Genomic DNA, 17,497 nt, shown 5'->3' with positions numbered 1-17,497 from the left:
GTTGCGCCAGAAGCGGCTTAGTCATGCTGGCCACATGACCCAGAAAAACTGTCTGCAGATAAACACCGGCTCCCTCAGCTTGTAAAGCGAGATGAGCGCCGCAACCCCAGAGTTGTTTGCGATTGGACTTAACTGTCAGGGGTCCTTTACCTTTACTTCCATAAGGTGTGCTCACAACTGGCATAAAATAAAGACCCAGTAGATTTGGTAGTAAACACTTGTATGCCACTAATTATTTTATTTGAAATGTCCACAAAAGGGTTACATGTTTTACCATGTCAGAATGTTTTTACCGCTTTCTAGTTTTAATGTGATACCCCAATAACAACTTCTGCAAGCGTGTACACAAACAACAATATGTGGGATGTATTTTCTTTATATAACATAATTTGCATAGATTTTAAATACAATTTAAAACTGCCTTTGAAAGGTCCTTTAATTAGCAAAATAAGCATATTTTTTTAAAAAAATATAACACCAGTAATTTGTTAATAAAACCTCTGATATGTTAGAAGCCTTGATAATTCTGAGCAATTTTACAAGACCTTTGGGTCAGTTTAATGCAAATTAGGCCTGACTCACTCAGAGTCTTATTAATCCAACCCAACTTTCTCGTTTGCAGAATTGCACATTCAACATAAAAGTGGCTTCATTTTAGGAGCAAAATAAAACATATTTATTTACGAAGCAGACCACTGAGGCTCTCTTAATTTCAAAGGGTCATCATGTCTCAACATAATGCAGGGGAAACATTATTGCAGATACATACAGCGAATAAATGTGTGCGCACACTTATTTATTTAAGCATTTACAGGATGCCTACAGTTTCCAAACTTCTCGTGGGATAATTACAATGTATCTCTATATATTGGGGCCAGTGTCAATTAGGACCAATTACTTATGAGAACGTGCACCTACTGCAGTTTTTGCATACAGAAACAATCACTTTCCATTTTGACAAGGGAAATGGGAAATCGCTATGGGATGTCCTAGTTAAGATTTAAATTAGCAAGAAAGTTGTTACCAGGACATATAGAAGATGCAGCATAATAAGACATGACCTTGTAAGAACCTTGGAGGCTATCAGAATCTGCACCCTCCTTCCAAAACTTGTTAATTATCTGCAAAGGGTACCAGTCTATTTGTGGCATAATATTTTTCTTTTGGGGAGCAAGGGATGAAGAAGGGTAGGGATGGACTTTTAAATATTTAATTAGTCACATGATATGTGGATAGCGGCAAGCGTTTTGCTTCTTGAGCCACGCTCTTCCTAATTGCACGCTCGCATTTAGATTGGCCATTGCAAACCTCTGGTGCGTGCAATTATTTATTCCTTAAAGATCTTTCCATGGAGAAAAATATTTCACCCTCATGGCTCTGGGTTTGCCTAAATGACTCTCTTAGCCCATTAATTACACTCTCTGAGTATTTCAGTCACTAATGATGCAAATGAGGGGGGGGGGGAGTCAACACACAAACCTTTGTGTGCAGAATAAGTTGGTTCTTAAGAGTAAATACATTTCTTTCTTTCTTTTTTAAAGTTACCCCATGAATGGAGGGAACACAGATATCCTCCTTTGTTGTCAATGTGATCTGTGTTTGCATTATATTTACGGCGTATAATGGCACAGTCCAACATACAGCGAAACACTAAAAGAAGCCAATATAGCTGGCTAATTTCAAGCCATTCCCAAATGATCCAGATTACTTTCCTTTTGTTCTTTTCCTCTTTCTTGTCCTGATTAAGATTGCAATCTGAGACCAGTCCGAATCTCTCCCCTGCCCCATACCTTTAGCTTTCCATTTATGGATTTAAAAAGTACAAATCTCAAACTGGAGACTAATAAGTAAATGAAAAGACTTTTGAGTTGATCTTCCGATATCCCTATCCCTTTCCCCCCCATGTGGCTTAAAACTTGCGACAGAAGTGTTGTGACCTTGGAAGGATCTTTAATCAAGTCAGTACCAGTGGTGTCATTTTCTATTAAAATGTATCTCTAAAGTTTGTGCTACAAGTGCTGCGTTGTTGTCCAAGTTTCTTTCTTTCTTGAGAAAGCCTGGATGCCACAAAGGAACAGTTATTCACCAGCCATGGCGATGTCTGGGTACAATTAGCATCTTGAAAGTTTGTAAAAGCTTCTGAGTTATAACACTTCCTCTGAAAAATCATTAATTTTTTTTGGAACTAAAAAGGCTTAATCTTGCACGGATTAGGTACATTACTTCTTTGAATGTGTTCTGCAAGAATCTACCTGACTCCTTCACAATGAATGGCAGGTTTGTATTATAATTAATATTGCTGGGGAAAGCCCCCTCCCCACTCCACAAGCAAGTTCAGATGTGCGAGAAACGTAAGAGATTTGGGGAGATTCATTGACTCACATTGATCAGCTCCCAGCTAATCTCTAATCAAGTTGGAAATATTCATAATCTAATCCTTTTATCAAATTGCCTACCACTGCAAAGGCTTCGTGTGTTTGCACAATTAAAAACTCCGTGTTAGACATTATGCTGCATTACACTGGAAGCAAATCCTTCCCTATTGAAATACGCACTGGTTGACAGCAGGAAGTGGCTGATAAGAGAGGCAACAAGGCATTTCTGATGGCATTCATGATAACAGAACGCTACCTCCTATGTATTTAGTCTTACCGAGCACTCTCCAAAGTGATCCTTAAAATGTAGAACTACATTGAGAGATCTTTAGTCACAAAGATGAAGAAATAATCAAAGAACACTAAGTGTTTAGGTTAGTGACATCTCCTCAACTTATCTGTGATACTGGCAGTGCTCTGAAGACTAATACATTTGAAATGAGAAATCACCTACAGATCTACATATTTGTATCACAGAATTTACCACCTGAAAGTAAACATCACATGTGCAGGGGCGTGTGGTGTGTAGAGAAATGAGTCCAACCAGCCTCATTTTTGCACATATATGAACAATCCTTCACATAAACCCTAAGGTTGAGGACAGCGCTGTGATTTATGCTGAAACAATAGCTTTGCAGAGTTCATAAAATGCCTAGATTAAAGGCATGTTCAGCATCATTACCCACTCTAGCTAGAAATCACAGCAAGAAAGCCATGCTGGAAGAGCAAGGTTAAAAGATAAGCTTTGCACCAACAGCCACTACTAAAATAATATGGGTGGTTTTACACTTACAATGGATACATCTCTATTAGATGAAATATAGTCCAGTCTGGTGTACCTGCCTTCCCTAGTTTGGAAATAAGAATAAGGAATCCAGTGAGGGGAGGCGGGCACCGTAGTATAAAAGGATTTTTTGTTACACCATATAAAGGTTTTGAATGTTCAGGGACACTGACTGGAGTGCAAAGTATGTTTGTTTAATAAAGTGCCTTACACACATACCCAACCCGATACAGTGGTGCCCTGCAAGACGAATGCCTCGCAAGACGGAAAACTCGCTAGACGAAAGAATTTTCCGTTTTGGAGGTGCTTCGCAAAACGAATTTCCTATGGGCTTGCTTTGCAAGACGAAAATGTCTTGCGAGTTCCTGCGGGGGTTTTTTCCTTTCCCCCCCTTTTTCTAAGCCGCTTATCCGCTAAGCCGATAAGCCGCTAAAAGCCGCTAAACCGCTAATAGCGCTAATCCGCTAAGCCGTCAATGGGCTTGCTTCGCAAGACGAAAAAACCGCTAGACGAAGAGACTCGTGGAACGGATTATTTTCGTCTTGCGAGGCACCACTGTACTTTCTCAAACCTAAGAAAAGCTTGACGTAGGATTGCAATATCCACTGACTGACTGCCTTATATGCTTTCCCAAGTAAAGGGGACCATGCCATTAAAAAGATGGGAGCATTTATGGCATGTCCCTGGCCTCCACAAGTTGAATAGACCTTTGGCTCTACTCACAAGGGGCTCCTCAATGTGACCAGGAGTCCCAATAACAGAGGAGTCAACGCCACGAGTACAGCTGATTCCCCCTTCAAACCATCACTCAATGGGTGGAAGTTGGGTGTAAAGGTCACCAAGGGAGAACAATGAATAATGAAAAAGAGGTAATAGGCCAGCGAATCACATATCCTACATCTCTGATAAATATTATCAGCACCTTGACTTTCTTTCGAAGTTCTGAGCATTTGTGTATGTAAATCAGGGGGGAAATATGCATGTTCCTATAATGACCTTATTTTAAAAAGAAACCGAGACTCTAAATTTGTGACAGTAGAAATCTAAGGCACATCCATCTGTAGAATAGTTCTGGCTATTGTTATGTTATCAAGCAATCTGCCATTAGAGCTTTATATGAGGGTAATTTTTAATTCCCCACTGATGGTTCTTGTGGCAAGCTGAAACACACTGACTGAGTAGAGCATTCAGTCTACGTTACACTCTTAGACTGCATTAACTTCCTAGCAGTAACTTGCTTTATAGGCTCAGTTCATCATGACCTATAAAATGTTAGACTGAAATGCTTTAAATATCTGCTAACACCATGTGCAGGCCTGGGAGTACAAGACAGTGTGCTATGAAGCGGCAAAGACAGTACTCTTCGGAGAAACTAGCACACACTCTTATGTCACTGATATAAACAGGGTAAGCATGTTAAATAATGGATAACACAGGCATGGTTTTTACGAGCAACTGGAAGTCTGCTTGGGTCTGGTTTAGTTTCCTTTCCATTCTCTTCAAACAGATTTGCAGGGGTGGGGATGTAAAGATCCTCCTCTACTTTGTGCCTATGAGGTTCTGCTTCATATTCGTAAGGGTCGTGTTCAAGTCTGGAGTTATTTAGGCTTTTTGAGTAATGATGACCAATTTATTAGGCAATTAGCTGCAACTTCATTAATGGAGGGAGAACAGATGCTCTGTTAACATCGGGCTATTGTTCTTCCCCTTGACCCTTAAGCTCTCACATTTCAGCAATTTCAGTAATGCAAAAATGCCATTACAACATCTGATTAATTCAGGGCTGGGTAGGCTGGGCAAATACAAAAAGACCCTGTGAAGCACAATGGGAAAGGTGTCCCTTTCTCACACTCTGCTACAAAGGCCTAATGGAGCCAAAAATGTTAAGATGTTTAAAATTAAAACTTTGAGACAATTGTATGTGTGCCACTGTATTTTTTTATCCACACAATCAGAGATCAGTGACTGTGTTGCATCCAATTTGATAGATCACTTTGCATCAATCGTTTTCCCAAGGAGCATTTAATTTAATGTAATTTGTTAACCCTTTTCTCTTTTATTTTCTCTCTTCCACCCCCTTCTTTTGGTAAACAATGTTGCTGTGTGTTGCCTAATGCTTAGGTCTATAAACTCTACAAAATAAAATTCCTTTGATGACTTAAAGGCCTCAGTATTTTCTTGTCCTTTTAATCTTTACAGGTTCTCATTTTCATGTCTGTTTTTTTTAAGTGTCAGTCCTGTTTACTACATGATATTCAACATATTTCCTCCAGAGCAATGAACCTTAACAGAAAGCTTTAAATTGCCTCACATAGGAAACCACATTACTATTAATTCCACAGCAACCGTATAATATATAAACTATTGCTTTGCAAACTCTAGAGCAATTAGACCTCTCGGCTATTTGACTAACTCTGCTTCATGATACCCAGTGCAGTTAATTATATTTTTTGATGTTAATAGTCTCTGTCAGTTTCAAGCATAAATCCTCTTTGATGAATATTTAAATTATATTTGAATAAAAATAATCTTGGTTACATTTCCTATTCAACAGTCATCATAGCTTAATAAAAGTCTGCTCAGCAAAGGGCTGAGATAAATGGCTCCATGATCCCATGTACAGGAACCCTAAATCCACTTTACATCTGATTTAGCGGCTACAGTGACCAATAATGTAATATAATTAGCGATGTTGTTATGGTGAAAAAGAATGCTTTCCCATTATAAATAACGGCATTATTGTAAGCTTAGCGTATGCTCATTTAGTATATTAAATGCAGCAGAACATAAATCAAGACAACCGATTTGAGCAGGACTGCTTGGAAGAGAGAAGGGTATATCTTGATAATGACATGGGCTGAAAGGAGCATGGCCTTTTAAAGTGTTAATTCTGCCTTTAAGATGTTAGTACCAAATTTCATTTTTTCCATGGAGATTTGCTCTGGGGCTAATATATTCTTTCAGGAGCCATGAGGCTTGGCACAGAACTAACCTGCAACCCCAAGCTATTTTTTCCAAGAGTTCTTTCAAATATATATTAAACCCAATGCTGATTCATACTATTCTTAGATGTGTGTCTGGCCACTTATTTTCAATCAAGGCAGGTGTCCTTCATCAGCATGCATGCGGTCATCTGAAGGTTCTGGCCTTGGCGGCAATTTACTACACTGCATCTCAGCCTAAGGTTGGGTGGAAAATATATGGCCAGCAATACTCCTGAAGGCAATGTAAGTCAAAGCTTAAATCAATACTATCAGAATGCTACACGAGAGAAGCCCCATTAAAGGGCATTGCACCTTGCATGCACTGAATTCTTATGAAAAAGAATCCGTCACTGCAACTGCTGCCAACAGAAAAGTATTAATGGCATGATTTGAAAGGAATCTACAAGTCTTTATTATTATTTCCCTCCTCTTATTTATTGGTTTAACTCCGGTTACATTATTTGAGATACAGTAGTAAAAGGCTGTTGAGATTTATTTTTCTTATTTACTCAATTACGCATCAGTTTAAAATTCAACAAAACCACAGCAGAAAACCACGCAATGGAAGCATGGATTAAAAATGTCCTCTGGCTTATTTTTTCTGTGCTTTGTTTCAATGCAGTGTTATAGTGTTTTTTTTCCATTAAATAATGAAGTGGCCCATCACTAGATTAATATTTTATTTCAAAGTTTTTAAAAATTAAGACAAATTTAAATCTGGACTAAAAAAAAAGCAAAGAAACTCTTTTAAATACCCCCCAAAAAAGACTGATATGATTTCTTGTACACTTTTCCCCCTGTCATGTGTCAATCATTCTGTGCCATCAAGACTGACAGTAATGAAACTGCATTCAGGTGGGAGATCATGTAGGATAGTTGCTAAGAGCTACAGATTATAAAAATAGTGAGTTTAGACAAGCCGTTCTCAGTCTCAGTCCTAGCCTACCTTGCAGTTGTTAAGGAAAAAACAAATTCAATTGAAATAAAATTATATTAACCAAAAAAAGAGTTATTCAACATGGTGAAATTCCGGTGGTTTAGACTTCAAATCACTTTAGCCCCAGCCAACGTGGCCAGTAGTCACGATTGAAAGGAATTCTAGTCTAAAACATCTGGAAGACACAGCCTGCTTCCTCTGGTAAGTGCTAAAAACTATTAAATATTGTTCAGGTAAATGTGCCACTTCAGTCAGCCCTAGGACCTTACATTTCTTTGCTTTGAGAACAAAATGAAATCACAAAATGTGGTCAGTGTTAAAAACTGACCTTAAATAAAAAGAACTCTGCACACACTCATCTGACTACAAATTTACTTTTTGATATGAGTGTGTAGAAAGAATGCCCGTGTCTGTGAGTCTGCTTTGATGTGAGCTCTAAATAAAGGAATGTCTAAGAGGAGAGTGTCTGGCTCTGATAATCATGTACAGTAGAGGTTTGTCAAGCATCTTTCAGACTCCTGCATTGAAAGCCAATGACATGCCAAAGGAAAATAAGGACCTGATATCTGAGCTCAGTCATTTACAATGACAGCTTTGATGCACATTCATTCAGGCAATGCACTTGTCCAAATTGGTATCTGATATATGACCATCAATACAATCAGTTTTGGGGGCAGAGAAAGAGCAGCAAGTATCTGGAATACTGAGCGAAACAGAAAAAGGGGGGAAAGTAGGTTGCAGTTGACTAGATGACACCTTTCACACAGAAGACCTTTCAGAAAATAGTAACTGCCACAAGTTGCAGAAGGAGCAGCAACAAGAGTCACATGAAAGCAGGGAAATGCCCACATCTAAAATTGGAAAAACTCTGACCCTAAAAGGCTTCATTCGCAGTAACACAGTGCCCTCTCTGGATGAGAAACCTGGCAATAAAGCAGTGAACATTAAGGACATTTTAAACTCATGTTAAGACATACCATTTTAACACTGTATTGATGTATATTTTTTACAGAAGCATGTTCTAGATGCTGTCACAAGGCATATACAGTACAATTCTCCAAAATGATTTTCTGTAGGGTGCACTGTAATGTGATAATGTAGTGGGGAAACCATTTTCTCAATCCGGTTTAGGTTTTCTACCCATGCAGACCTGAGGCTTAAGGGGCCTAAAAAATTCAGGATGAGATTAATCAGATGAGATGGGTGATTTCCCTATCCAACTATCCAAGACCGTGAGCTCTAGTCAAAGAATTTCCTTTATTCATTATCGTTTGAAAGAAAAAGAGCCAGCCTTGTTTTCACTTGAAAGGAAGCTCATCTGATATTCCTGCACTACTACTTTCCCCCCCTTGCTCTGACAAGCAAGGGAATACATGCAATGCTCACAGGACAGGATCTGATCGGAAAGGTAATTTATTTTTGTTTTGCTTTTTTCAGCCATGTGTCACTCACTTTGACAAAAGGAATTAAAAACATCATTTGTCAGAAAGATACTTGAGTCCCAAAGAATATCTCCATTTCCTGTTGCTTTCTTCCCCGAAATAAATGGGCTTTTTCATCATTATACATTTAAGACAATAAAAAGAAAAGGAGATCTCAAATTAAAGGTCTAAGAATTTTGAAAGGCCTGCCCCTAACCTACAAATTGAAAGGTCAGGAGAGCAAAGCAAGTAAACATCTCTTGTATTAAGCTTTGACTTCATTCACAGCTGTGTCCTGTGAAGGATAAATGAGTGGCAGAAACACGTTAAGGGGGCACTGCTATTTGCGTGTTGAGTCCCACAATGCCACCCACCAAAAAATCCACACTTCACACACCAATTTTTTGTTTAAGGTTTTTGGCATAATTTTGGCCACAACTTTATTCAAATACAAAAAATGTGAGTGGTTGCTTAGGCATTGGTTATGACTATCTGTCCTTGCCCTCAAGGACAGAGCTGGCCCTTCCGGACACCAACGGAAGCCAGTGTGGGAAACAAGTATTGGGTGAGAAATGAAGCTGGGAATCAGTCCCTCACTTCTCACCCTCATGTTCCTGTGGGGCTTGAACGGCCGCAGGTCCGACTCCGGGGACAAGGACAATTGTATGGCAAGCCCCTGGATTCCTTTAACGGAATTCCCTTTCGCATCATTTGGAGGGGTAGGCACTTACCCCTCCAAGCACCAATTTAACCAATGCCTAACCGCCAACCTTACAAGTTGTGACGATTTGCTACGCAGTAGGCAAAAGCCAAATGGCACCAGCCAATCAGCCAGATGGCAAAATTCCTACCAGGCCCCCGCTCCAAGGCGAACGACCCCATGACAGGCATAGCAAGGTCAAGCGATCAAAACAAAAAACCACCCTATAAAAGGGAGGGAGGGTGGGTGATCCGATGCAAAACGGCCAAGAGGACGCCCCAGCATCTGGCCCCAATACTTAAAGCCTCTGACCCCTCCTCCTAATTGGATACACTCAAAAATCCCCAGTAACCCATTTTAACCCTTAAGGGCTCGGGTTCCTTGCCAAATTTGCCTAGTCACCCTAGGGTGGCCTGTTCCCCCAACCGCAACACGTGCTCTCTGTTAGGGAGAACACGCTTTGTTTGAGAAGAAGGCATGGTGTGTCATCATTTACTAGCTGGGTACACCTAGTGAACTAGAATCAGTACACCAATGGAAATTATGCAGATTACTTCATTTCTTATGGAAGTGCTTTTAAATATACCCTTTGTATCTGGCTGGATAATATTTAAAGACATCTTTCTGTGCAAGTGAACTGATTTTGTGAATAGCCTACAGATGCACAAGCCCTCACAATATCAGGAGGTTTGGTGGCTTTTTAGTTAAAAGAGCAGACATGATAGAAGTTTATAAAACTATGCAAAGTGTGGAGACAGTGAGTAGAGAAAAGTCCCCCCCCCCCATCTCTCATAGAACTTACTGAAAGAAGCTGACCACATAAACTAATCCGAAGCAGGAGTTTCTCAGTGAACTCATTTTTCTAAATCATTTCCAGCTTTTTGATTGCAGTGGACTTTATACCCTTTGTGGGAAAGCTTAGAAATGACCAGAATGACCAAAAACTTAACACACATCCTCAGTTTAATGACGCAGCCTGACCCCCTCCTCTGGCAATCTTTACAAAACTTTAGTTTATGGTTGCCATCAATTTTGATTTTAATTCATTTTTATAATGTTTTATAATGTCATACTGTTTTAGTGTTGTTAGCCGCCGTGAGCCCGGCTTCGGCTGGGGAGGGCGGGATATAAATAAAATTTATTATTATTATTATTATTACTTGTTGATTTCCAGAAATTTAAAATGAAGTGTAAATTATTCAAATGCAATACTGTTTTCAACTCCTTTTTTTAAAGACCTATGTGGATTTTTGTGTGTGCGGTGGGAAACAATAAAAGATTTAACATACTGAAATTTGCATTGAAGCAAATGGATGGACAGAGTTTTAAGAAATATTTCCATAGCGGTTACAGAAACTGACCACTCTTTGGTCAATTTACCAAAATAAGTAAATAAATGTTAAAACATGTTTCTAATCTGTTCCCCATGTTGGGAGGGAGAAAAAAAGTGGGGTGGCTTTTGGTCTGTCAGATGCCATCCCAGCCCATTTCAAGCACTGTAAATTTTGATAAAGGTTTATCACTTTCAACAGAGGTTATAAGAGTGGCTACTCCCCCCGCCCCCCCGCCAATAAGTTCAAAGTATAATCAGGTTTCTTTTTCACCTATTGTTTAGGTGGGCTGGTTATTAATTTATTTATTGCATTAAGATTGCAATCCTGTGCTCACTTACCTGAAATTCTATGGCACTTCCTTCTGAGTAAATCTGCATAGGCATGTGCTGTTTAATTAGCATGAATATTTAGAAACTTCTTAAGCAGGTTCTCAGAAAACTTCTGAGTGAGATTCTGACCTCCCAGAAGACAAGGATATAGCAACATTTCAAACACATTAAAATGTTTCTGTCTCCTTGCAGTCACCTTCCTGCTTTTTTATATATAGAGAGAAAAAACTTAAACCAGAAAATTCTCAAACACTTGCTAGTGGCTTTATTTCCTTAGCTTTTCTCGATTAAAATGACTGGGGTATTTGAATATTTTTTTCCAGGATTTGGGTTTTTTTTTTGGGGGGGGGGGCGCTAAAGGGAACGGATTGTATTGCAACTTTCTTATACGAATTCCTTTTCTGTACTGCTCTTACCTTTGTGTCATAATCTTGTAGGCATCAGGGAGGAAACATTCTGTGTTCTCCATCTGGAAAGGGTCAGCATCGCAAATCTTGTCGTCTGTCCGTCCATAATTAGCACTCTCTATCATAATGACATCACTTCCTGGACACCGAAGATCGATGGAGTAGCCCTCGCAGGACAGTTCTCTCCTTACTAAACCAAATGGTAATGCTGCTCGACTGAAACCTAAAAAGAAATTAGAAAAAAAGACGTTAAGTTACAAAGCTATATATTTGGGGGTGGGGGTTAAACTCTTAAGAGCCACAGCACACGTAATCATGGGGAAACTGTTCTAATTGTAACTATCATGGAAATTGTTATTGTCCAATGTAGGCTGCATTAATGCATGTTTCATACTAGATATGGAAGACATAGCATGGAGAAAATAAACATCTTGTTCACACCGTTCCCAAGTCATGCTTAAAAGTAACAAATCTTCAGAACACATTACCCTACAAATAAACACATGGTCGGAGCTCATGATGATTATTTTTTTAAGTTATAAACTTCAGAGTGTACAGGAAATGGCCAAGAGAAAACAGGGCCTTTCTCAACCCTACACAAGTCAAAACTCTGCAAGGACAATGAATGGAATTTTCACATTAAAGTGCGGATTGGCGGCTGAGTGGCTGGGTCACATTCTGGACAGCAGGTTTACAACCATGCTTACAGCCATGAACCATGCTTAACTAGCTGTACTTTGTGTTCTACGGCTGCCACAATTAAATTAAATTAATTATTTTTAGCAGATGTTTATGATTGGCTTTCTCTATCCCTGGGACTGGGTCAACCGTTGGACTGACTTTATTTTAAAGTCGTGCACTGAGCAGTAAGTCCCTATTTATTTTCCCTGCCCCCCCCAGCCATTGAACTTAAAACAGCCTGCAATAGCAAGCCCTCACACAGCTTTCCTTACCCCCTGACTCAAAGTAACAGAGGGGCAGGGCACCTACCTGTGAAAAAAACAATAAAAAGTAACAGGCTTAATAAACTCTGAAACCTAAAACCAGTGTGGGTCTTAATCCTCCTCCAGTTTCCTCCTCCCCCTTTCTGCTCTTTTCATCTTGGGATTCCTTGTGCCTGTATTGTGCACTTTCACATCTATTTCTTCTCTTTGAAAATAATAGTGTTCCTCTGAAAATTATTGCCAGTTTTATTAAGACAACAACAAGAAGAAGAGTTTGGATTTGATATCCCGCTTTATCACTACCCGAAGGAGTCTCAAAGCGGCTACCATTCTCCTTTCCCTTCCTCCCCCACAACAAACACTTGTGAGGTGAGTGGGGCTGAGAGACTTCAAAGAAGTGTGACTAGCCCAAGGTCACCCAGCAGCTGCATGTGGAGGAGTGGAGATGTGAACCCGGTTCCCCAGATTACGAGTCTATCGCTCTTAACCACTACACCACGCTGGCTCTCCCCCCCCCCCCGGTCAAAATAAGTTGTGATCATTCATTTAGCTGCCTGATGTAACTTTCAATACCTATCCTGTAGAGCTACATTTTGACTCTGCTTAACCAGTTCTGCCTCCACTCTCCTCTGACACTTGGTTGGTTCACACATCAAGCTAAGCGAAAAATGAGGAAAGGTGCTGGACTCACATACTAAATCCAAATGGGAAGGTTCAACAGTGATAGGGCTCCAAAATACTTGTGCCAGTCAGGACTCTCAGTAGTAGGCTAGGTGGATTGAGCTTAAAATAGAAGGAGTCATCTCCCCACCCTCTCTCTCTCTCTCTCTCTCATGCTAGGAAGCAACAATCCAATCCAATGCACTTCTACTCAGAAGGAAGCCCCTCTGAGCACTACTTCTGAGCAGACATGCACAGGGCTGCTCTCAAGATTGATTCAGCTAAGGCTTTTAAAATACCCACATGAAGGCCGTGCTTTAAACACTGTGTGACAGTACAATGGATAAATACATTCAGCGCAGTACACAGCAGGTTCACATCAGAGCCAAAAAAAAGCTGAGAGTAAGAGGATAGCTCTTTACGGATGTACGCATTATGCATTTCTGTAGCACTTTCTTATACGCGAAAAGATATGGAAATCCCTTCCTTATACAATCCTCGCCAACAACCCTGTGAGGGGAATTCGACTGAGAGGCTCTGGGTCCCCCCCCCACACACACCTCAAAAAAAGCCACTTAATGTGCTTTGTAGCTCAGCCTAGATTGGAATCCTATCCTACATTAAAACCTACACACCATTTATTGTGCTGCATACATTCTTTTCATGAGAGATATCAGAAACTGGGGGGGAAAGAAATTTTCTCCAAAGAGTAGCAGCATCCGAACAGGAACTGTGTAACTGCGTATTTCTAGAACTGGGAGAAAAGAGGCCAAACCAAATTCAGAATGCAGTGGTGCAGCATTTGATGTCTGGGTACGTGATGGTGGTGTGGTTTAGGAGAAGTAACCATCATCATAATTTGAAACCAAATGTTCACATGTTTTTGCTCAAAGGTTTGTCGTTATCGGTTCAACTCTTGAATGAAAACTGCAGGAACAGAGGCAGCTGAAGGGGATCCAGGCCAGATCATCCCACCACCTTCTGATGACGTCACTCTACTTAAATTTGCCAGTTTGCATATGCATGGCCCATAGGTACAATAGACGGCTTTTTTGTTCTTGCATAGAATCTAGATGTTCTCTAACATCTTGCAGCCTGTCTCTCTGACCAACCCCTCTTGATGTCATTCATCTATAGCTCAGTTGGCTAGAGGGTGGTGCGGGTGATGCCAAGGTTGCAGGTTCGATCCCCATATGGGAGGGCTGCATATTCCTGCATTGCAGGGGGTTGCACTAGATGATCCTCGGGGTCCCTTTGATTCTATATCATTTGTTGATCTGTTGCAGCATCAGTCTGGTGTCATGGTCCTCTCTGATTTTATTAGTTAAGTGCTCTGATGAAAATGCTTAGTATTTGTGCAGTGCTTTGAGGGTTCAAGGACGCAGGTGGCGCTGTGAGTTAAACCACAGAGCCACGTCTTGCTGATCAGAAGGTCGGCAGTTTGAATCCCCGCAACAGGGAGAGCTCTCGTCACTCGGTTCCTGCTCCTGCCAACCTAGCAGTTCGAAAGCATGTCAAAGTGCAAGTAGATAACGGCATTTCCGTGCACTGCTCTGGTTCACCAGAAGCGGCTTAGTCATGCTGGCCACATGACCCGGAAGCTGTACGCCGGCTCCCTCGGCCAATAAAGCGAGATGAGCGCCACAACCCCAGAGTCGGTCATGACTGGACCTAATGGTCAGGAGGTCCCTTTCCCTTTGAGTGTTCGAAGCAACCCACACGACTTATCTAGTTGAAATCTTTTCAATAACCCAGTAAGGTAGCTATTATTATCCCACATATTGCAGTTGGGCAGACGGAGGCTGAGGAAGGGTAGCTTGCTTAAGGCTACCTAGTGAATTCATGGCAGAAGTAAGAGTCTCGATTCATAATTGGTTTCAGCCACTATGCTGCCCCGGCTTTATGAAGGCTTTTTGACAAAATTGCTGGGAATCAAGGATATACTTGTGTCTTTATCAGGCTTCCTCAAACTCAGCCCTCCAGATGTTTGTGGCCTACAACTCCCATGATCTCTAGCCAACAGGACCAGTGGTCAGGGATGATGGGAATTGTAGTCTTAAAACATCTGGAAGGCCAAGTTTGAGGAAGCCTGGTCTTTGTGAAGCAGACTTCCAAGATCAAGGAAGAAATCTGCTAAATTTAGTTACTGTTGAACTCAGATTTCCATCAGCCTGAGCCAGCTGCTGCATTAAAAATGATCAGGGATGATGGGAGCTGTCGCCCAACAACATCTGGAAGCAACCTCTTTGGCTACCCTTGAGCACATCTAATTGGTGAAACTCAATCAGCAGTTTTGGAATCTCTCAAAGAAAACAAGTCAAGTGCCTTTGCTACTGGCAAAAAATAAAAAATACAAACTAATATTTTTTAAGAGCAGAAAGTATATTTTTGAATTCCATATCCATGAAGGACAGAATTACAGTGTGAATCAGGGGTTAGATAGTTCTGTCATCCAAATTTCTCCTATACTTTCCCAATAGTTTGGGAGAGGTTGTATAAAACAATATTGTTCCTACATTCCAAGGTTAATTCAAGATAAAACAGATGATAGATAAAGAGTTAACTATAGTTTTGTCCATTTTTAGCAACCAGCCACCTTCAGTTTAAATATCATTATTATTTATTAAATTTCTATACTGCCCTTCATCCAAGGATCATGGCTGGTTTAAAATTTAAAAACACACAAAAAAATACTCAACATAGTTTTTGCCTGGTGCAATACATTCCAAATGTTCTGTGCCAAGCCTTAATAGAAAATAAAAATCATAGAAGGTGAAATAGATAAAATGGGAAAAGGGCACACCAGTAAAAACAGTAAGTAGATCTAGTTTGCTTATGAAACGAATTTGGAAACACACCAATTAGTTCACTGGTTTACTCAGGCGCAGAATACAGCAACGTAGGCGTTTTGGATGCAGCGAACATGGGTATAAAAGATGGAGCGGGAAGGGTAGGTACAGTTCTACTCTTTAACCTACATTGCAGTCTGTGTTCTATATCTGGGTAGTTCAAATATAGAAAATAGTAAGGTTCAGGTCTGCTCAATTCCCTAGCAAGAGGCAGCTCCTTCCCTGCCTTCCTGCCTTTTCTGTGTCACATTTTGGAAAGAGACGAATTATGTGGAATGATGCAGTGTGTACAGCAGCAGAAACAATCCCTCTATAAAATCTTCACCATGTCATCACCATCATTAACATATGCAAAAAAGAACTGCTTATAAACAAAAGGTCTTCCAGCGAGCCCCGTGATCCTTATATTTTAGTCTCCTTTTCCACACACACCCTTTACCGATAAAGGCAAAAATAAGCATTTCTAGAAGCAAAGTGTAATTCAATCCATCTTGCAACCCTGACAATAATAAAAATAAAAAGAAGAACTGGTGGGAGGCCCTGTGAGCAAAAAAATCAATATTGCAGCTTTGTGCCGTGCAAATGTGAATACTGCCAAATAGCAGTGCTTAGGGTAAAATGAACTGCTCTGCTCCATTTTGTCCTCTCTGAACAAATGATTTTGAAAAGACAGCTTTGGGGGAGGGGAGGGGGAGCTATAAAATCTCAAGCAACAACTCCCTGTGCTTTAGGAAAGCACTTGGAATAAATACTTCCCGGCAACAGGTGCAGTGAAAGAGGACTGAAATATATTCACATGCAGGAGATAACTCCTGGTAAACAGATGTGTTGCTTCACAACAGAAATTAAGAAGCCCAATGCCTAGCTGCCAGTCCTAGTAACTGCACAATTTCAAATCCCTTCAGATGCTCAGCCAATACTTTTGGCCACCAAACCACTTTCTAGATGTATCACCAGCCGTTAATATTTTGAACACTCTGTTTATTATTATTGAGATCGTGTATGTCAAGTGCGCTGAACACACCCAATGACACTGCAGAGCAAAAGAAAACAGGCGTTTCTAATGTTTTTAACCAATTGAAGTTGGGTCTCCAGCTGTTTTTGGACTGCAATTCCTATCCTCCCTGATCACTGGTCCTGCTAGCTAGGGATGATGGGAGTTGTAGCCCAACAGGTCCTGGTCCAGGACAATCAGATATGACTTCTAGAACAGCTGAACATTGTCAAGTAAGATCCTGTTCCATGGCAGAATATGCTGCCATTGATTATATATTTATTTTGTGTATTATATACTGTCACTTATTTTACACACACACACGTGAATTCTATTTCTATGTGTTAAAACTGAAATAAAACTTAATGAGAAAAAGAAATAGTGAGCATTCAACATATAATGTTCTCTTGCATGCTTTTTTAAAATGTTGCATACCCTACACTTCGTTCAATAAAATAAATCAGCCTTTTCACTCCCAACCCCCCAGCTTATTCTCTGAATTGCCGAAAACCTCCATAAAAAGACACTGATGGTGGATTATTACTTTGTGCTCCAGATAAACTTTTCTGCACAGCTCGTTTTTATTTAATAAGAGCACGTCCACCGAGGAAGGAAAAGGCGGCTAAGATAAACTGCTTTCCCACAGTAGACTTAAAATGAGCTTCATGATCAGTTAAAATTGTTCTCGGAGGTTTAGCAAAATGGCATGCTTTGTTCCATTTACCATCCCTCTTTGCTTTAGGTAACTAAATGGCTTGGTTCTCGGAAAATCAATAATC

At 40.3% G+C, this 17,497-nt stretch overlaps 1 protein-coding gene across 18 annotated transcripts in view; it reads right to left on the bottom strand.

Annotated features, from left to right (window-relative positions):
* ADGRL2 (adhesion G protein-coupled receptor L2) overlaps window positions 1-17,497 on the bottom strand; it is a 244,688-nt gene that overhangs the window by 75,935 nt on the left and 151,256 nt on the right. For all 18 annotated transcript variants that reach the window (XM_079981053.1, XM_079981045.1, XM_079981046.1 and 15 more), the window contains one exon: window positions 11,281-11,494. In XM_079981053.1, the coding sequence (XP_079837179.1) occupies window positions 11,281-11,494 (214 nt within the window). The remainder of the gene's footprint in view (window positions 1-11,280; window positions 11,495-17,497) is intronic.

The sequence above is a fragment of the Podarcis cretensis genome, assembly GCF_951804945.1.
Source record: "Podarcis cretensis genome assembly, chromosome: 6".
In the NCBI taxonomy this organism is placed as follows: Eukaryota; Metazoa; Chordata; class Lepidosauria; order Squamata; family Lacertidae; genus Podarcis; species Podarcis cretensis.
This window is presented reverse-complemented; position numbering and strand designations above follow the sequence as displayed.